Raw genomic sequence first — 21,959 nt, 5'->3', positions numbered from 1 at the left:
ATAGATGAAGGCTGTGCCACACAGTATGAAGCAAAGGGAAGTGGGTGGCAAAGAGCTGAAGAAAGCAGAGGTAGGGTGCAGCAATACAATGAAAGGATTTGTAAATGAGGACAAGCATTTTGTGAATGTACTAAAGATGGAATGGAAATCACTTGGAGAAAGTTGGCAGATAAACAAGGCAATGTATTTCCTAATACAGTACATAATAGAATATGGACATCAGGACATGGGAGCTGTTGCAGTTAGTCTCAGGAAGCCAGCATTAGGGAACCAAAGCCAGGAAATGGTAAAGACATTGGATGAGTATTTCGACAATGGTGAGAAATGAGGTGGGAACAGAAGGTAATGCTATGGTGTGGTGGAACGAATCATTCTTGGTGCTGGACCAGATGTATGGGTTTGAAGTTCAACCCAGAGCAAAAGAGGACACTGAAAAGTCCTTTGTAGATTCAACCTGAGAAAACATTGGGATGGGAGAAGGAATTGAAGGTATGGATCCAATGTTTCTGTTGGGAGCCAAACAGGATGCTTACTCAAAACGCTTTGGCTTATTCATGATGTAATGTTGTCAGATAGCACCGCAACAATCATGGAAGCATTCGTGATGGCGAAGAGATAAGACTGCGTATTGTTGGTGCATACAGGGAAATTGATTTGATGTTTAAGGTAAGAGCAGTGGAAGTCTAGACTCCTGTCATGTTCTATCTGATTTATCTCATCTCTAATTTTATTTTGAATACCTACATCATGAGCCTTTGACATCGTGGCTGAGACAGTTCATCTCAGCCAAGGCAGCAAAAGGGTTGTAATACTTCTGGGATAGTGAAGGGATAATTGAGCCAGGGCTCCACACTATGTCACGATCTAGCGACTCTTGTTTGAAAGTGCATGCTCGGCTGTCAGGTTCAGGTTCCGATCTGATGCCCTCATAATCAAATGGTTGGTAGGTATGCAGGGCTTGTGCAACATCCAAGAGAACTTAATTCATACAAAAACTGTCAGTATATTTGGAATTGGACCCCAGCATAACTCTGTGCCTTTATGAGAAAGGCAGGAAAATAACAACCATTTTGAATCCATGTCAGCACAAAAATATATTTTATGAGACCAAAATCTCCTACTTAAAATATCAAAACATTTTGTCAATACAAAACAAAATTGGAGAAAGCCTTGATTTAAATGCTTTTTATTGTGCCCAAAAGGATGGGTTGTGCAAATGTAAGTAGAAAAGTATACAGATTTGCAAGCCCAACGATTTCCACCAAATTTTGCTATGGTACCCAGGGGACAATAGTGATACCCATTTATCAATTCTGCTCTCCGCCAAGGTCAGATTCATATGTTACAGGTCACTTTCATTCAAAAGTGCAGACATCCACTGAACTTTTATATCTCTGGTAACATGATGTTGGTAAAAGATAGACATGTTTGGCATACAACCTTCCTGCTCTCGGTTTATAGTTTATTCATTTTTGAAGTAGGTTACTCAATGGTTGCAAACGTAAACACACCAAGTGGTATTGTAGAGAAAAGTTCCAAGTGCCAATTGCAGATTTGGTCTTGACTGATTTATCGCAACCATTGAAACATTGGGGAATTAGTGTCTCTGATAATCACAATCCAGTGAAGCCTGCCACATTTGCATATGTGGTAATCAGCTGAGGGCATAGTTAGGCTCAGTTGCGATGCTTTCCAGACACCCAATGTCTTGGGTCCACAAGAGGATCCAATTTGTTCCCAAGGTCATCAAATATCTGTTCATATATAATCAGTTTCTGTATTTGAGCAGGTGCAGTAGCATAATGATTGCATTAGTGTGTCCAGTGGTTGGACAAAGGATCTGGAGACAAGAGTTCAAACTCTAATAAGACAGCTGAGGGCATTTAAATTCAGTTAATTAAATAAATCTGAAATGATGACCACAAAACTACCGCATTGCCATAAAAACTCATCTGCTTCACTTATCTTTCCTTTAGGGAAGGAAATCTGCTGTCCTTCCCTGAACTGACCTGAGATTTCAGACCCACAGCAATGTAATTGACTCTTAACTGCCCTCTGAAATAGTCTAGCAAGCCATTTATTATACCAACCTGCTATAAAAAGCTACCATCACAGACTGCAGTGAATCAAGAATGCAGCTCACTACCATATTCTTGAGGGCAATTCGGAATGGGCATGAATGCTGGCCGTGTGAGCGACAACTGTATTGATTAAAATATTGCATGTTATTTCTGTTGTTGTAAAGTGTCCTGCAATGGTAGAACTATTCTTTGGGAGGCTGTCAGTATCATTGGAAAGTGAGGGCAAGGGTTTCAGATTTATCTGAATTTCCAGGCAATTCAAGATGATAAAATCACTGGACTAGTAATCCAGGCTAATGCTCCGAGGATATGGATTCCAATCTCACCATGGTAATTGGCAAAAATTAAATTCAACTAATAAATCTGGAATATAAAGCTAGTCAATAACGGTAACCAGGCCAATATTGATTGTGGTAAAAACTCATTTGGTTCATTAATGTCATTTACGGAAGGAAATCTGCGATCCTTACCCAGTCTGGCCTATATGTGACTCCAAAACCCACAGCAATGTGGTTGACTCTTAACTGAAGGGCAATTAGGAATGGGTGACAAATGCTGGCTTTATCAGTGACACCCACATTTCATGAAAGAATTTAATAAAAAGATTTGAAAACCTATGTCTAAGCTTGTTATAGGACAGTCACTTGGACAAGATGCCATTGAACTTTGTCATTGTGAGTGAGTTCCTTCAGTTTAAGGCAGTGTAAAACACAAAGCACTAAAACCGACAAAAGCCAATTTTTCAAGCAATAACCAACTTTCAGAATGGTAGGTTTTTGAAGAGCCCCTTTTAACTGTATGGATTCTGTGTTTATGTAGTTCGGAACATACTTTTTAAAAAATAAATTTAGAGTACGCAATTATTTTTTTTTCCCAATTAAGGGGCAATTTAGCATGGCCAATCCACCTAACCTGCACATTTTTTTGGGTTGTGGGGATGAAACCCACGCAGACATGGGGAGAAAGTGCAAACTCCACACGGACAGTGACCCAGGGCCGAGATTCGAACCAGGGTCCTCAGCACCACAGTCCCAATGCTAACCACTGTGCCACGGTGCTGCCCTTAGTTCGGAACATTCGAGTCACAAACATGCTGTTCCATTTACAAGTTTACATATTGTTCCTTCCCTGCACCTACTGCTTAATTTAACTGCTACCACATATAGTTCAAAATCAAGCTACTATGAAATTGGGCCTTACTGGTTCAAGATTTCAAATCAGATAGCGTTATAATAATGGCGATGCAATTTAACCAAGTCATATCGACCAGAATTCATCAAAATCTGTTTGAGCCAGCTGATCTCATGGGCTGCAATTAAGATACAGAGAATCATAGTGCCCTGTTCCCGGCATGTTAACCCTGAATACTGACATGAAGAATGAACCAGTTAGTAGGATTGCCGGTGCCCAGAAAAATGTATCCCCCAAATATGGACACTTCAGAGAGGAGACTAGAGGGTAAAAGAGAAGACGGAGGGGGAAAGTAAGTAGGAAGGGCAGGTGGGGAACGCAGAGAGGGCAGGTGGGGAACGCAGAGAGGGCAGGTGGGGAACGCAGAGAGGGCAGGTGGGGAACGCAGAGAGGGCAGGTGGGGAACGCAGAGAGGGCAGGTGGGGAACGCAGAGAGGGCAGGTGGGGAACGCAGAGAGGGCAGGGGGGAACGCAGAGAGGGAAGGTGGGGAACGCAGAGAGGGAAGGTGGGGAACGCAGAGAGGGAAGGTGGGGAACGCAGAGAGGGAAGGTGGGGATCGTAGAGTGGGGAGGTGGGGAACGTTGAGAGATGAGGTGAATGTAAGGACGGGAGGAGGGGACTGTAAGGAAGCGATGGGGACATTGTGGGAGGGGGAGAAGGGGAACGTGAGGAGAGGGAGGTAATGGGGAATGTGGGGGTTGGAGAACGCGGGGGTTGGTAGTGGACGCGGGGGTTGGCGGAGGAGGAGAACGGGGGTTGGCGGAGGAGGAGAACGGGGGTTGGCGGAGGAGGAGAACGGGGGTTGGCGGAGGAGGAGAACGGGGGTTGGCGGAGGAGGAGAACGGGGGTTGGCGGAGGAGGAGAACGGGGGTTGGCGGAGGAGGAGAACGGGGGTTGGCGGAGGAGGAGAACGGGGGTTGGCGGAGGAGGAGAACGGGGGTTGGCGGAGGAGGAGAACGGGGGTTGGCGGAGGAGGAGAACGGGGGTTGGCGGAGGAGGAGAACGGGGGTTGGCGGAGGAGGAGAACGGGGGTTGGCGGAGGAGGAGAACGGGGGTTGGCGGAGGAGGAGAACGGGGGTTGGCGGAGGAGGAGAACGGGGGTTGGCGGAGGAGGAGAACGGGGGTTGGCGGAGGAGGAGAACGGGGGTTGGCGGAGGAGGAGAACGGGGGTTGGCGGAGGAGGAGAACGGGGGTTGGCGGAGGAGGAGAACGGGGGTTGGCGGAGGAGGAGAACGGGGGTTGGCGGAGGAGAGCGGGGGTTGGCGGAGGAGGAGAGCGGGGGTTGGCGGAGGAAGAGAGCGGGGGTTGGCGGAGGAGGAGAGCGGGGGTTGGCGGAGGAGGAGAGCGGGGGTTGGCGGAGGAGGAGAGCGGGGGTTGGCGGAGGAGGACGCGGGGGTTGGCGGAGGAGGACGCGGGGGTTGGCGCAGGAGGACGCGGTGGTTGGCGCAGGAGGACGCGGGGGTTGGCGCAGGAGGACGCGGGGGTTGGCGCAGGAGGACACGGGGGTTGGCGCAGGAGGACGCGGGGGTTGGCGCAGGAGGACGCGGGGGTTGGCGCAGGAGGACGCGGGGGTTGGCGCAGGAGGACGCGGGGGTTGGCGCAGGAGGACGCGGGGGTTGGCGCAGGAGGACGCGGGGTTGGCGCAGGAGGACGCGGGGGTTGGCGCAGGACGCGGGGGTTGGCGCAGGAGGACGCGGGGGTTGGCGCAGGAGGACGCGGGGGTTGGCGCAGGAGGACGCGGGGGTTGGCGCAGGAGGACGCGGGGGTTGGCGCAGGAGGACGCGGTGGTTGGCGCAGGAGGACGCGGGGGTTGGCGCAGGAGGACGCGTGGGTTGGCGGAGGAGGACGCGGGGTTGGCGGAGGACGCGGGGTTGGCGGAGGAGGACGCGGGGGTTGGAGGAGGAGGACGCGGGGGTTGGAGGAGGAGGACGCGGGGGTTGGAGGAGGAGGACGCGGGGGTTGGAGGAGGAGGACGCGGGGGTTGGAGGAGGAGGACGCGGGGGTTGGAGGAGGAGGACGCGGGGGTTGGAGGAGGAGGACGCGGGGGTTGGAGGAGGAGGACGCGGGGGTTGGAGGAGGAGGACGCGGGGGTTGGAGGAGGAGGACGCGGGGGTTGGAGGAGGAGGACGCGGGGGTTGGAGGAGGAGGACGCGGGGGTTGGAGGAGGAGGACGCGGGGGTTGGAGGTGGAGGACGCGGGGGTTGGCAGAGGAGAACGCGGGGGTTGGCGGAGGAGAACGTGGGGGTTGGCGGAGGAGAACGTGGGGGTTGGCGGAGGAGAACGTGGGGGTTGGCGGAGAACGTGGGGGTTGGCGGAGAACGTGGGGGTTGGCGGAGAACGTGGGGGTTGGCGGAGAACGTGGGGGTTGGCGGAGAACGTGGGGGTTGGCGGAGAACGTGGGGGTTGGCGGAGAACGTGGGGGTTGGCGGAGAACGTGGGGGTTGGCGGAGAACGTGGGGGTTGGCGGAGAACGTGGGGGTTGGCGGAGAGCGTGGGGGTTGGCGGAGGAGAACGTGGGGGTTGGCGGAGGAGAACGTGGGGGTTGGCGGAGGAGAACGTGGGGGTTGGCGGAGGAGAACGTGGGGGTTGGCGGAGGAGAACGTGGGGGTTGGTGGAGTAGAACGTGGGAGTTGGCGGAGAACGTGGGGGTTGGCGGAGGAGAACGTGGGGGTTGGCGGAGGAGAACGTGGGGGTTGGCGGAGGAGAACGTGGGGGTTGGCGGAGGAGGAAGCAGGGGTTGGCGGAGGAGGAAGCAGGGGTTGGCGGAGGAGAACGTGGGGAATGGCGGAGGAGGAAGTCGGGTTTATGGTAGAAAACGCAGGGGCTGGCGGAGGAGAACGTGGGGGTTGGCGGAGAACGTGGGGGTTGGCGGAGGAGAACGTGGGGGTTGGCGGAGGAGAACGTGGGGGTTGGCGGAGGAGAACGTGGGGGTTGGCGGAGGAGAACGTGGGGGTTGGCGGAGAACGTGGGGGTTGGCGGAGGAGAACGTGGGGGTTGGCGGAGGAGAACGTGGGGGTTGGCGGAGGAGAACGTGGGGGTTTGCGGAGGAGAACGTGGGGGTTGGCGGAGGAGAACGTGGGGGTTGGCGGAGGAGAACGTGGGGGTTGGCGGAGGAGAACGTGGGGGTTGGCGGAGGAGAACGTGGGGGTTGGCGGAGGAGAACGTGGGGGTTGGCGGAGGAGAACGTGGGGGTTGGCGGAGAACGTGGGGGTTGGCGGAGAACGTGGGGGTTGGCGGAGGAGAACGTGGGGGTTGGCGGAGGAGAACGTGGGGGTTGGCGGAGGAGAACGTGGGGGTTGGCGGAGGAGAACGTGGGGGTTGGCGGAGGAGAACGTGGGGGTTGGCGGAGGAGAACGTGGGGGTTGGCGGAGGAGAACGTGGGGGTTGGCGGAGGAGAACGTGGGGGTTGGCGGAGGAGAACGTGGGGGTTGGCGGAGGAGAACGTGGGGGTTGGCGGAGGAGAACGTGGGGGTTGGCGGAGAACGTGGGGGTTGGCGGAGGAGAACGTGGGGGTTGGCGGAGGAGAACGTGGGGGTTGGCGGAGGAGAACGTGGGGGTTGGCGGAGGAGTACGTGGGGGTTGGCGGAGAACGTGGGGGTTGGCGGAGGAGGACGTGGGGGCTGGTGGAGGAGGAAGCAGGGGTTGGCGGATGTGGAAGCAGGGGTTGGCGGAGGAGGAAGCAGGGGTTGGCGGAGGAGAACGTGGGGGTTGGCGGAGGAGGAAGTCGGGTTTATGGTAGAAAACGCAGGGGCTGGCGGAGGAAAACACGGCGGTTGGCCTAGGAGAACGTGGGGGTTGGCGGAGGAGAACGTGGGGGTTGGCGGAGGAGAACGTGGGGGTTGGCGGAGAACGTGGGGGTTGGCGGAGGAGAACGTGGGGGTTGGCGGAGGAGAACGTGGGGGTTGGCGGAGGAGAACGTGGGGGTTGGCGGAGGAGAACGTGGGGGTTGGCGGAGGAGAACGTGGGGGTTGGCGGAGGAGAACGTGGGGGTTGGCGGAGGAGAACGTGGGGGTTGGCGGAGGAGAACGTGGGGGTTGGCGGAGGAGAACGTGGGGGTTGGCGGAGGCGAACGTGGGGGTTGGCGGAGGAGAACGTGGGGGTTGGCGGAGGAGAACGTGGGGGTTGGCGGAGGAGAACGTAGGGGTTGGCGGAGGAGAGCGTGGGGGTTGGCGGAGGAGAACGTGGGGGTTGGCGGAGAAGAACGTGGGGGTTGGCGGAGGAGAACGTGGGGGTTGGCGGAGGAGAACGTGGGGGTTGGCGGAGGAGAACGTGGGGGTTGGCGGAGGAGAACGTGGGGGTTGGCGGAGGAGAACGTGGGGGTTGGCGGAGGAGAACGTGGGGGTTGGCGGAGGAGAACGTGGGGGTTGGCGGAGGGGAACGTGGGTGTTGGCGGAGGAGTACGTGGGGGTTGGCGGAGGAGGACATGGGGGCTGGCGGAGGAGAACGTGGGGGTTGGCGGAGAACGTGGGGGTTGGCGGAGGGGAATGCCAGATTTGATGAGGGAACCTGGAGGGAAGAGAGGAGATAAAAGCAGGAAAGGGAGGAGGGGAAGATAGGAAAGGGAGGACGGGAAGATTGGAAAGGGAGGAAGGTAGACAGGAAAGGGATGGGGTAGACAGGAAAGGGATGCGGAAGACAGGAAAGGGAGGAGGGGAAGGCAGGGAGGGGAGGAGGGGAAGGCCGGGAGGGGAGGAGGGGAGGCCAGGAGGGGAGGAGGTTAAGGCCGGGAGGGGAGGAGGTTAAGGCCGGGAGGGGAGGAGGTTAAGGCCGGGAGGGGAGGAGGTTAAGGCCAGTAGGGGAGGTGGGAAAGGCCGGGAGGGGAGGAGGGAAAGGCCAGGAGGGGAGGAGGGGAAGACCAGGAGGGGAGGAGGGGAAGACCAGGAGGGGAAGACCGGGAGGGGAGGAGGGGAAGGCCGGGAGGGGAGGAGGGGAAGGCCGGGAGGGGAGGAGAGGAAGGCCGGGAGGGGAGGAGGGGAAGGCCGGGAGGGGAGGAGGGGAAGGTCGGGAGGGGAAGAGGGGAAGGCCGGGAGGGGAGGAGGGGAAGGCAGGGAGGGGAGGAGGGGAAGGCAGGGAGGGGAGGGGGGGGAAGGCAGGGAGGGGAGGGGGGGAAGGCAGGGAGGGGAGGGGGGGAAGGCAGGGAGGGGAGGGGGGGAAGGCAGGGAGGGGGGGAAGGCAGGGAGGGGGGGAAGGCAGGGAGGGGGGGAAGGCAGGGAGGGGAGGGGGGGGAAGGCAGGGAGGGGACGGGGGGAAGGCAGGGAGGGGAGGGGGGAAGGCAGGGAGGGGAGGGGGGAAGGCAGGGAGGGGAGGCATTGAGGGGAGAGGCAGGGAGGGGAGGGAGGAAGGCAGAGAGCGGAGGGTGGGGAAGGCAGGGAGGGGAGGCAGGGAGGGGAGAGGCAGGGAGGGGAGGGAGGAAGGCAGGGAGCGGAGGGTGGGGAAGGCAGGGAGGGGGGAAGGCAGGGAGGGGAGGAGGGAAGGCAGGGAGGGGAGGATGGAAGGCAGGGAGGGGAGGAGGGGGAAGGCAGGGAGGGGACGGGGGGAAGGCAGGGAGGGGAGGGGGGAAGGCAGGGAGGGGAGGGGGGAAGGCAGGGAGGGGAGGGGGGAAGGCAGGGAGGGGAGGCATTGAGGGGAGAGGCAGGGAGGGGAGGGAGGAAGGCAGAGAGCGGAGGGTGGGGAAGGCAGGGAGGGGAGGCAGGGAGGGGAGAGGCAGGGAGGGGAGGGAGGAAGGCAGGGAGCGGAGGGTGGGGAAGGCAGGGAGGGGGGAAGGCAGGGAGGGGAGGAGGGAAGGCAGGGAGGGGAGGATGGAAGGCAGGGAGGGGAGGAGGGGAACGCAAGGAGGGGAGGACGAGAATGCAGGGAGAGAAGGAAAATGCAGGGTGGGAAAGTGGGAACGCAAGGAGGGGAATGCAGGGAGGGGAGGAGGGGATTGCAGAGAGTTAGAGGAGGGGAATGCAGGGAGTTGAGGAGGGGAATGCAGGGAGTGGAGGAGGGCAATGCAGGGAGGGGAGGAGGGGAATGCAAGGAGGGACCTCAGGGAGGGCAGGAGTGGAGCGCATGTGTAGTGGAGAATTAAGAAAGGTGGGAAGTGTAAAGTCGAGGTGGGAAATTAGAGAGGGGAAGGCAGGAGGGGCTTGGCAGAAAGGAGAGAGGGGGATTAGGGATGGGAGACCATAAGACGTTGAAGCAGGTGTAGGCCATTCGGGTCATCAAGTCTGCTCTACTTTCCCACCTTAACCCCATTCAGTACTCATCTATCTATCTCAGCCTTGAAACTACTTAATGATTCAGCCTCTACTGCCCTCTGCAGTAAAGAATTTCACAGATTCCCTACACTCAGAGAGAAGAAATTCCTCATCTTCATCTTAAATGGGGGATCACTTACTCTGAGATTGTGTCCTCTCATAATGGGAAAGAATCTCTCAACATCTACCCTGTCAAGCCCCTGAGAATCCTATTTGTCTCAATCAGATTGCTTCTCATTTTTATAAACTCCAATGAGTACAGGCCCAACCTACTCAACCTCTTACCCCTCCATATCCGGGATCAACTGAGTGAACCTACTCTGGACTGCCTCCAATGTCAGTATATCTTTCCTTACGGAAGGGGTCTAAAACTGTTCAGTATTCCAGGTGTAGTCTAACTAGTGCCTTGTGTAGTTTTAGCAAGACTTATATATATTTATACTCCACCCCTTTGACAATAAAGGCCAACATTCAATTTGCTTTCCTTATGACCCGAACTTGCATGCCAGCTTTTGTGATTTATGCACCAAGACCCCGAAATCCTGCAGTTTTCTCCATTTAAATAATATTCAGCTCCTTTATTATTCAACTCCTCTATTCTTCCTCCCAAAGTACATAACTTCATATTTTCCTGCAGTTTATTCCATCTGCCACATTTTTTTTGCACACTCACAACCTGACTATATCCTTCTGTAAACTCCACGCGTCATCCTCACCGCTTGCCTTCCCACCTATTGTCATCTACAAACTTGGCAATCGTACATTCACTTCCCTTGTCCACAAGTCATTCATATATAAATAATTATGGCCGCAGCACTGATCCTTGTGGTATTCCACAAGTTACAGGTTGCCATCCTGAAAGGGACCCTCTTATCCCAACACTGCCTCCTGTAAGTTTGCCAATCCTATAACCATGCTAATATACTACCCCTAACACAATGGGCTCTTGTCTTATTAAGTGGCCTTTTGTGTGGTACCTTATCGAACGCTTTTTGGAAATCCAAGTATATTACATCCACTGGTTTCCCTTTATATATCCTGATCGTTACCACTTTAAAATAATTCTAATAAACGTATCAGGCATGATTTCCCCTTCATGAAGCCACGATGATTTTGCTTGATTGTATTATATATTTCTAAATGCCCTGCTATTACATCACGGAAAGTAGGGAGGGAAGAAGTAGTGGGATAAGTGGAGAATAAGGAACAAGTAGGGGGCAAAGTAGGAATAAGTGGGGTGCGAAGTAGGAATAAGAAAGGGCGAAGTAGGAATAAGTGGGGGGGGGGGGGGGGCAAAGTAGATGGGGAAAGTAGAAAAGAAGGAATAAGGTGAAGTGGAGGGGGAAAGGGGGGAATATATGAAGGAGTAAATGGGTAAGCAGGGGGTTATGGTTGAAGCAGGGACGGGCAAGTGTGAGGAGGCAGCAGAGAAGAGGGTGGAGCAGGGAGGAAGAGGTAGGAACAGGCAGGAGGAGAGAGAAGCAGGCAGGAGGAGGGAACAATAAGCAGTGGGAGATGAGGAGGCAGGAAGAGCACAGATAAGGGTAAGTGGGGCAGGGGGTAGAAGGTGGTGGGGAGAGGAGGCTGTCAGGTGGGAGGAGGTATGAACGGGATCAGAAGGAATTGGGGTAGTTGGAAAAAAAAAAAATCAGGCAGGCTGAGTAGAGTAGGAGACAAACAGCATAGGTGATCTATTTGTGGGGGAAGGGGGGGGGGGGGGAGAAGAAATAGGGTAGGGGAAGCAGGGGAAGAATTGGATAGGGGGATTTAGTGAAAGAACCCGGAAGAGCAGGGTTGTTTGGAGTAGAGGGGAATGGTCTAGGAATAAAGGGATGGTTGGTTTTGTTCGGGGTACATTAAAAGTTGGGTTTGAGAGGGGGATTGTCCTAGCGGTGTGGGAGCAGCATGAGGAGGGAGTGGAGGACTCTGCACGGGGGCAGGAGTAGGGGCAACAAGAGGACCTGGCTGGGGCGAGGCAGGGTGCATGGGGACTTGGGCAGGGTGGGGAGCAGGGATGACCCAGCAGGAAGTGTAGTGAACCGGGGCAACCTGGGCAGCAGGAGGTGGGACCAAGGTGCGGTGGGCAGTAGGATGGAAGGAGGGACGAAGCTACGGCAAGATAAAAACAGAGGGGACATGGGAATAGGTGATAAACAAAGCAAGGAGGCAGTGAAGGGCAGAATGGGGTTATAAAAATGCAAAGACATTAAATAAATGGCTGGTGGACAAGTCTATTATTCCATTTCAATTACACACAGGCAGTGACAGATAAGAAAATATCAGCAGTACAAGCAGGCAGGTAAGCAACCTCCCAGTTCAGATTATTTCCAGGAGGAGGACTAAAGGAATATTCAACCCCAGTTAAATGGATCCAAATGGATCCCCACTCAGGCCACCTTCTTTCTGCTGGTTGACACACTGAAAGCAGTAAGTTCTCACAATGACGGGACATGTTGGGATCTCATTCCCAACAACAAAAAATTAGAAACTTCTGCTTGTTTTGTCAGCCGACAATGGTGTCCTAAGCCCTTCTGATATTAAAATGCCTGAGGTACACGATGCAGATTTTTTTTTTTTTTTTTAAATGAAATTTTCACTGATAATTTTTTAACCAGCTGTATGTAATGGTTTTTCAACTTACCAGAAATTCCTGTATCTCAGATGGAAAGTTTCAAAGTAATATCAAAGAGGGTGTCTTTATGACATTAGTGTATCATCAGGCCCCATTATAAATTGGTGTGATCAACGTGTTTTATTTTAAAGATACAATAGTTATCACACACGGGTACAAACACAGTCTAAAAGATAAGTACGTTATTGGTGCTTGGGGGGGGGGGGGGGGGGATACTAATATTTGTTCAGTAATCAAAAAATGGCAGAGACTGAGCCTGACAGTGTGTGGGAGCTGAATTAACACAATGATAAATCTCATCAGTACTTTCACCTAAAGTAACATTATAAAGGTGACTGGGGGAAGCAAGGGGCGACTGCAGACTGAACTTGTTAAACAATTGCTTCATTGAGAAACTGGGCAAAGGCTCATGTTACAGAACACCACAAAGGTTGAAGTGGGAATCAGGAAATAGCAGTTAAATACTGTCAAATTTGGGTTTTAAAAACCTGTAAACTTTTGACAAAGGAAAGACCAAAGGAGGTGAGAAGTTCCACGTTTTGGAAGTACCAAGAAAGAATGAGTTGGAACTGAAGATCACATAACAACCTTAAATTAGACACAATAAAGATGCAGTGAGGGGGTGTATACAGAATAGAAGGTGCCAGCTTAGTGGAGCAAAAGGGAAATTCAGGAGTACTGATTAACCAAATGCTAATTTAGTCTCCTCACACCGTTAGATCCAGTAACTCTTTCTAACCGATTTTCAAATGTCAACAGCACTCGCCATTACAAAAATTTACAGAAAAGTAATCAAAATTAGCATGACTTATAAATAAGGGGGATCCAATTTGGATTCTGCCCCCTGAAGGGATTATATTTACAAAGTGGCATTATCTTTTAAAGTGCGTTAAGAAAGGCAGCTAATCCTGCAAGCATTAGGAATGTGGCAGACACTGAAGTGGAGTAGACAAATAAAGCCATTGGACTGATAAGCAGTTCTGAAGTCAGCGGGTTGATTCACAGAAAAGTCAGCATGTTTTGTAGGGTACAAAAGATGTTTCTGGCCGATTAGGAAGAACATACCCCTAAACCCTTGATGGGGTAACGAGAAATGATGCAGGTTATACAAGAGGTCACCCAATCAGTTTGAAGTCTCAACAATTGTCATAATGAAGTGCTTTGTTTCCCTTCCCCTCAAACGCACAGCACAGATAGATCGCATTGTGCAGTGAATTGCACAAAAACAAGGTTTTATTGCAACACAACATGCAGGAGATTGTGGACTCTGGGAACACTGATGGCAATGGGCAACATGGTCACATCACAACAAGAAAACTCTTGAAAAAAATATATGATATTACGCACTGTTCCAACCATCATATTTCCAATAAGATCCATTTAAAAACATATTTACAGTTCACAAATATGAAAATAGAAACATTTGTCATATTAAACCACTGGAGAGGGAGGCAGTGTAAACAATAAGAGAGTACAAGAATTAATACCCCCAATCATTTTCCCTCTGAACATAAATTGTCAGCCCAATTGTGCAATATACTCCACAACTGAAGTACTTCACTTAACCTATCAGGTAGCATTCACACTTTCTGTATCCAGTGCTGCTATTTATTGGAAACAAGTTTTCTCAAAACAATTTGGCCATAAATAAATTAGCTAACAGCCGTTTCAGAATAATGTTTTCCTGCCTCAGTAAAACTTAATATGACAAAGGTGTGGAGCTGAATTTAGTATCCATTCAACTAGTTCAATTCACCTAACGACAATACTTCCATTTAATTTTGCATTTGCTGGAATAACTAAATGGAAACATATTGTACTACATAAAGCCAGTGTTAGCAACTGGCTTACTGTCATGTGACCAGAGTAATTCCTGAGGTAACTGGGTATGAAATAGTTTTCCACCATTTACAGGTATTACTCTGGCTCATAAACATACAGGTCTGCAAAGAGGTTAATGAAGATCTAATGTAGTGTAGAATTTCCAAAGATTTACTTTTCTTGGATTGCGCTTCAAACTGGTTGAGATTCTGTTTGTTGTAAGGCATGACCTCTGGTCTCTGTCCATGAAGTTCTCTTTGTGGAAGTTGCTCTATGAGGCGTCGAACGGAACTTTCAGAGCCCAGATATACTTCAGCAAACCTGGTCAGTAAGTAGAGGAAAACAAAAAGATAAAGATCTCTATTATTCATCACAGTGCAGCAATACAGCAAACAATTTCCAGTTTTCTCTCCATTTCTCCTAAAGTCCCATCTCTTGCTAGCTACCGTTCAGTCGGTTCCAACATCTTTCTGTTGTCTTAGCCCAACGTCCTTTCATGTACAAACCCAGACAATGGATGTAACCTTGGAAATGAATTTGATTTGTTTTTGACAAAACATCCACATATATGCACTTTCGAGCTGATGGTGCTGGATAATGATCAAGAGTTGTAACCCACACTGATTTTCCCTTCCTTCATGTACCTCTGAAATACAACCCCAGCTGACATCAGTCAATCCACCAAAGAAAACAGATCAAGGACAAACCAGAGTGAATCTCAGACCTTTCCAGTCTGAATGACTTTCAATCATAGCATGTGCTATCTTTACCCACCGAACTTTAACAAATTCATCAAGTGCTCATGTGATGATAGGGAGGGAAAATAAAAAAATAGACAATGTTCCTGCTTCTGACTGCAATCCAATGAGGTGTTGGTGGAAAGTGTACAAAGACAGGATTCAAGCTTGCTGTGGTGTGCAAATATTTTTTCCCTTCCTAACAGCACTATACGTGTACTTACACTGATGGCCTGCAGCAGTTAAAGAAGGCAACTCACCACTACCTTCTCAAGGGCAATTAGGGCCCAGTTAATTTCCACCGATGATTATCTCTATTCACAGAAAGATGTGCCAGACTCTAGGTACTTTAATGTTATGCCCTGATTTGATCATGAACAAACATTTTTTTATATATATAAAATTTCGAGTCCCCAATTCATTTTTTCCAATTAAGGAGCAATTTAGCATGGCCAATCCATCTACCTTGCACATCTTTGGGTTGTGGGGGCGAAACCCAGGCAAACACGGGGAGAATGTGCAAACTTCACACGGACAGTGACCCAGATCCAGGATCGAACCTGGGACCTCGGTGCCGTGAGGCAGCAGTGCTAACCACTGCGCCGCCGTGCTGCCCTGATTATGAACAAACATAACAAGAGAACAAACAACAGCATGATAACTTTAGACCATATGGTCCGTCGAGTCTGCTTTGCCATTCAATATGATCCTTGCTGTTCTGGGCTTCTACTCCACTTTGCTACCCACTCTCCATATCGCAATGTGTTTCAGTTATTACAAGTTCCCAATCAAGGGAACAACACAAAATAGTTTGTATGAAGTGTTTACAATAGTTTGCATCTTAAATTCATATATAACCAAAAGAAAACATGGTGTACTCTACACCCATTTCATTCACTTTTTGCTGTAGCGCTCATTTTCATGATACACTTTAGACACAGTGCTCCATGCACCAGGCAACTGCTCCATCCTCACCAGTTTTTTCAACTCTGCAGGCATCACAACTTGAGTCCGATTCTGTCTTCTAGATTGCAGAACTCTTCTATTGTCTTGGCAGAGATTAGCTAACTGAACATAGTTCAGGCCTTGACCCTAGGACCTTCTTGTATGCATGACTTAGTACTCCCAACTGGTGGTAGTTATCGACTCGAGCACCCGGGACTTCATTTTCTCAACTTTCCACAGTGGAAATGTCAACTCTTCAGTATTCTTCACAGAATCTGTCTGGCCTGCTGAGTGATCTGGCATTTTTCGTTTTTATTTTTATAAAACACTTGTGTAATCTCAGGGCACCATTCACACAGGTTAAACATTAATATATTTACTGCATTGTAATTCTCAGTTCAAAGTGTATTTGGCATCTTGTTCAGCAACATAATCATGCATAATCAGGCCTGACTGTCTCATGTAAAAATTGATTAAGACAAAATTGTTTTTGCTGACGAAGTGTCTAGATTTTTTTCAAAACTCTTCTCAAGTTAACTGCTTTTTACACAGAGGATAGTGCGTTAGTGGGTGCCTGGAACTCGTTGCCGGAGGAGGTGGTGGAAGCAGGGAAGACAGTGACGTTTAAGGGGCATCTTGACAAATACATGAATAGGATGGGAATAGAGGGATACGGACCCCAGAAGTGTAGAAGATTTTAGTTTAGACGGGCAGCATGGTCAGCGCAGGCTTGGAGGGCCGATGGGCCTGTTCCTGTGCTGTACTTTTCTTTGTTCTTTGTCACTTTATTAACTGAGCCAAGACCTGGCAAAAGCTTTTTCAAATGGCAGACATCCTGACTTTCAGAGAGATTAACATCCAAGCCACACTGCTGCATTTATTAAATTACAGATAACTAAGTAAAATGCCTGCCAACATCAGGAATAAAAAATAAAGACAAAAATGTGCAGGTGAAGAAGCATCTAAAAAGAGAAGATAGGTTTGTGTTCTGATAAACAGGCTCTACCCAAAATTAATTAACCTGTTTTTTCTCTTTACACATATTGCTGAACCAGGTCTGTTTTCCCAATTTTATAATGCCTGGTAAACTCAATGAACTTCAATATATCAGTGACAGATGCCAATTTGGGGACCTAATGTATATGAGCATGTAGGCTGTGGTAGTGAGCTGATAGCGTCTCTTTTTTTGCATGATAATCTTCAACCAGATGTGTGGAGAATTGAATGCATGAGCTGCTAGTTTCTGACACAACGCACCATGATGTGGAGATGCCGGCGTTGGACTGGGGTGAGCACAGTAAGAAGTCTTACAACACCAAGTTAAAGTCCAACAGATTTGTTTCGATGTCACTAGCTTAATTATTGCTTCATTATAGCAATCTAATGCAAAGATGATTCAACTAAATAGCATTGTACTAAAAGGACAGAGTGTGCTCTGGCTCATCAAAATGATTGTACAAATTTTCTCAACTGAACAGTGCAACTGTTCTGACAAATTATAAAGTAATGAAACCTGTGGCTGACGATGAATGAAATATTAATGAAAAAAAGTCCCAATTTCCTAGTTCCTATGGTCTGTTGTACCACATCAAAGTGAGCATCCTTCGTATGTGACCTCAGAGTGGGCATATTTCTTGTGGCGTGGCAGACTATTCAATCACAATGCTCATCACAATTAATTCTGATTCTATCCTGATTCAATGTCCACAAATCTATTTTCAGGAGGACACAGTGTTTGACGATCAGAAATGGGAACTCCAGTTGATTTTTCCTTTTTATCAGTTTAAAGGTGTTTTTTTTTTAAATTTACACTATTGACATTATAATCCCGGGTCTTTGTTGGGCAGTCACACTGTCAGTAACAGTGAAATAATTTTTCTTCCTCCACATAATCACCCTGTTTGCTAACTGGGTTTATGATTTTGAGCCAATGTTTATTTTCACAAGCCTCAAGCCACACATAAAATGGCCACCAGACCTACCTGCCCCACACAAAGATCATCCCAAAATGACCTGCATATTTATCTCTTCAATACAGAGAGGGCAGCACGATGGTGCAGTGGGTTAGCCCTGCTGCCTCAAGCGCCAAGGTCCCAGGTTCGATCCCGGCTCTGGGTCATTTTCCGTGTGGAGTTTGCACATTCTCCCCGTGTTTGCGTGGGTTTCGCCCCCACAACCCAAAAATGTGCAGGCTAGGTGGATTGGCCATGCTGAATTGCCCCTTAATTGGAGAAAATGAATTGGGTACTCTAAATTTATTTTTAAAAATACAGAGATTATCTCAAAATGGAAATCAGATCCATCTCACATAAAACTGAAATCATCTGAATTTTCAAAACAAATCAGTATTACTACAGAATCAAGAAGTCATCCCAGGTAATTAGAAATTTAAACTTGAGAGATTGTATTATTTAATAATCTAAATGGGCCACAACGACCTACTTCTGAAAGTTATTTCACCCATAAAAATACCACCAAAGAATATTAAAAGCAAAATCATGTCACAGCTTCTATATTATTGTTTAATTGTACTTTAATTGCCAGGATAGTGGAGGAGGATGTGGATCCGGACCCTTTGGTGGCGATATTTGGGGTTTCAGAGAAGCCCCAGAGCTCATGGAGAGGAGGAAGGCCGATGTCTTGGACTTCGCCTCTCTGATTGCACGACGGTGAATTTTGCTGGAATGGGGTTCGGCATCGCAACCAGGGGTAGCGGCTTGGTTGGGTGACCTGTACGACTTCCTGTGATTAGAGAAGATAAAGTATGACTTAAGGGGCTCTTCAGTGGGGTTTGAGGAAAGGTGGGGGTTGCTTATAACCGGGTTTGAGGGGTTGTTTGTCGTGGGGGGGGGGGGGGGGGGATGAAAAAGGGGGGAAAATCTGGACAGGCTGTATAGTTGTTGTTGGTAAGTATGTTTCCCGGGGTGTTTATTCGCTGTAACCTGATTTAATACATGTTTGTAATAAAATACATTTTTTTAAAAATTGTACTTTAATTAATGTTTACTGTTTTCTTTGATGAGAACGCATTGGCCAATTTTCATAACAGACACCACAGGGAATTTAAAATTTTTTTTAGAGTACCCAATTCTTTTTTTTTTCCCAATTAAGGGGCAATTTTGCATGGCCAATTCACCTACCCTGCATCTTTTTGGTTTGTTGGAGTGAGACCCACACAGACACGGAGCGAATGTGCAAACTTCCGGGGCCAGGATTGAACCCGGGTCCTTGGTGGTGTGAGGCAGCAGTGCTAACCAGTGTGCCACCGTGCTGCCCTCAGAGAGAAATTTTTATTATAAACACGGATTCATTTGTTATAATTTGGGGAGGAAGAGCAACGCTGCTACTAGAAAAAAGTACACAGTATTACAATGTGTTACACTCCAAGTTTAATCATGTGAATTCTTCCATCTAAAGATAAAGACCAACATTATTACATAGTAACATGGTAATGTTTTGGACAGGATCACCATTGACTCTTCACCATTATTTCTCTATACTTCCCTTAATTTCACATCAGTTTCCTTTTTGTGAGCCTGCAACTTCTTGCAATAAAATATTCATTTTCTTTCCACTTAAGGGGCAATTTAGCATAGCCAATCCACCTAACCTGCAAATCTTTTTGTTGTGGGGGTGAGACTCACGCTGATGCGGGCAGAACGTGAAAACTCCACACAGACAGTGACCGGGTCAGATCGAACCCGGGTCCTCGGCGCTGTGAGATAGCAGTGCTAACCACTGCACCACCGTGCTGCCCCCATGTCACTATTTCTAAGAGCAGCAGGGAGTTATCAATCAACACCATACAAACACAGAATTTGGTCATTATTACATTGTTGTTTGTAGGAGTTTGCTCTGTGCAAATATTACATTACAACAGTTACTACACTTCAAATATACTTTGCTGAAAATCACTTTAAGACCTCTGGTGGTCGTGAAAAGCACAATATAAATTCAAATCTTTATTTATTTATTTTTTAAATGTGCCTCCTTGATTTAGAAATTACACTCAAATATATCAAACATTTTATCTTCTTCCTTGACATTACATGAGCACAAAAAAGTAATTTTAATGATTTATCCACCAAAGCTCCAATTTCTCTTCTGCTGTTACCTCAAACACAATGACATTCAAGTGTAATTCACATTCTTGTTCCTTCTCACCAATTTTTACCTGGATGAGAGTGACAACATTTCAAAAGAAGAAATGCAAGGGCCAGGATGTGCTTTGGGTTATCCTGAGGATTTGAGTGGTGCTCTATAAATGCATGTTTTAAATCCTTGACTTTGACATGTGTTGAATTTGCCATTTCTCTGCCACTGTCGCGGCTTATCCATATCCTTCTGGATTGGTCAACACATCTGTTAGTACCACTGATCACTGAACCCATTTTGGTGTAATATGCAAACTCAAAAAACATTGGACAATATTATGTTCCAAGTGATTTATAAACGTTATATATACCTTCTGCTATTGAATCTATGTTTCAAAGGGCAAATCTATAATTGTACCAGCAGATGTTTTTGTAGTTCCACAGAACACAGGATGAAAATTTCCCACATTCATCATTCCAGTTGTCTAAACTTTAGTAGCAGCATCAGAGAGTGTTATCCTTGTTTCTGCATATATTTATCTTAAACATGGTATCAATAAGAGTATTTAGTTGGGAGAAGAAAGCAAGCCCAACAATAGGAGGAAATAATATTCATACAGTTGAAAGGGATAGATTTTCAACCTGCTGGTGCAAGGGAGATAAAGGTATTTAGTTAGAAGTCCAGAACCCCTGAGATACTGTGCATTGGTGGAATTTATTTTAAATTCTGCTCAAATGCTAGGGTTCTTTTAGCCAGATTCCAATATAGCACCTGATTTAAACTGAACAGGAAGATTAAAATAAACAAAATAATGTTAAACCATAATTTCTGGTCCACAGCTGTCCTAAAACCAAAAGGTAATTCAAGTATTTATTTACCTGGTTTGCATAACTCAAAAGTGGCACATCTAGTTCCTGGAGGACTCAGATGCTGATATAGTGTATGTGCCAGCCTTCCAAAGAATTGAACCGGGTTTGATTTAGAAACATTTATTCTAGTATCATCTTGACTTAAGAGTCAACATTTCAGGATTTCAGTGTGTAAATAACACTGATGTACACTGCAGCTAACATTCCACATTTACAGATGCACTACAGAAAGCATCCTATCTGGCTGCATCACAGCCTGGTATGGCAACTGCTCGGCCGAAGACCGCAAGAAACTTCAAAGAGTCGTGAACACAGCCCAGTCCATCACATGAACCTGCCTCACATCCATTGACTCCATCTACATCTCCCGCTGCCTGGGGAAAGCAGGCAGCATAATCAAATACCCCTCCCACCCGGCTTACTCATTCTTCCAACTTCGCCCATCGGGCAGGAGATACAAAAGTCTGAGCACACGCACAAACAGACTCAAAAACAGCTTCTTCCCCACTGTTACCAGACGCCTAAACAACCCTCTTATGGACTGACCTCATTAACACTACACCCCTGTATGTTTCATCCGATGCCGGTTTTATCTAGTTACATGGTGTACCTTGTGTTGCCCTATTATATATTTTCTTTTATTTCTTTTTCTTTTCATGTACTTAATGATCTGTTGAGCTGCTCGCAGAAAAATACTTTTCACTGTACCCTGGTACACGTGACAATAAACAAATCCAAATCCAAACATTCCACCTCAATACTGCTACATTGTCTAAGGTGCTGTCTGTTTGTGATCGTATTGCATTATTTAAGTTAACAGCAGCAATTTATGTATCCTGAGCAACATGTTCCTCTCAACCAAAGCCAGATTAACCCACTGCTTATTTAATCAGTCAATCCTGTTGTGTAGAAAACGGCTGCTACATGTTACATTTACATCACAACAGTCACGTGCTTCAAATTTGGTTTACTGTATTTGAACAACTGAGACATTCTGGGAGAAATAATCAGATGCTACATGAATGAAAGGTTTTCTTTCATTTTTAGCACTTCAAGGGGAAATTGATATGGGAACCAATTGTATCCCAATAACTCAGTTGAATTTTGATATACACTCACCCTTTAGACTGTCCATTGGCCCTGTTTTCATAGAACTTGATTTCCAATAGGTCCTGCACACCAACTGAATGGACAGCATCAGCCACATCCTGGTCTGTCGTCCACTGAATGAAACAAAACAGAAGAGGTATGAAAGACACAGCAAATTTAGACCAGCAAACAAATCAGACTTTAATTTCCCCACAATTTTCTTTCCAAGCTAGAAATAGTACCATTTTTAGTGACTATA

The 21,959-nt window shown here is 48.3% G+C and overlaps 1 protein-coding gene across 2 annotated transcripts in view; it reads right to left on the bottom strand.

The window, feature by feature from the left end:
• The window catches only part of LOC140384381 (cleavage and polyadenylation specificity factor subunit 6-like), a 69,545-nt gene that overhangs the window by 28,738 nt on the left and 18,848 nt on the right, over positions 1-21,959 (bottom strand). For both annotated transcript variants that reach the window (XM_072466031.1, XM_072466030.1), the window contains exons 3-4: positions 21,731-21,834; positions 14,141-14,286 (exon numbers count right to left, since the gene is read on the bottom strand). In XM_072466031.1, the coding sequence (XP_072322132.1) occupies positions 14,141-14,286; positions 21,731-21,834 (250 nt within the window). The remainder of the gene's footprint in view (positions 1-14,140; positions 14,287-21,730; positions 21,835-21,959) is intronic.

Source organism: Scyliorhinus torazame, chromosome 10 (assembly GCF_047496885.1).
Source record: "Scyliorhinus torazame isolate Kashiwa2021f chromosome 10, sScyTor2.1, whole genome shotgun sequence".
NCBI lineage: Eukaryota > Metazoa > Chordata > Chondrichthyes > Carcharhiniformes > Scyliorhinidae > Scyliorhinus > Scyliorhinus torazame.
The sequence above is the reverse complement of the archived record's forward strand: the minus strand, read 5'-3'. Positions and strand labels throughout refer to the sequence as shown.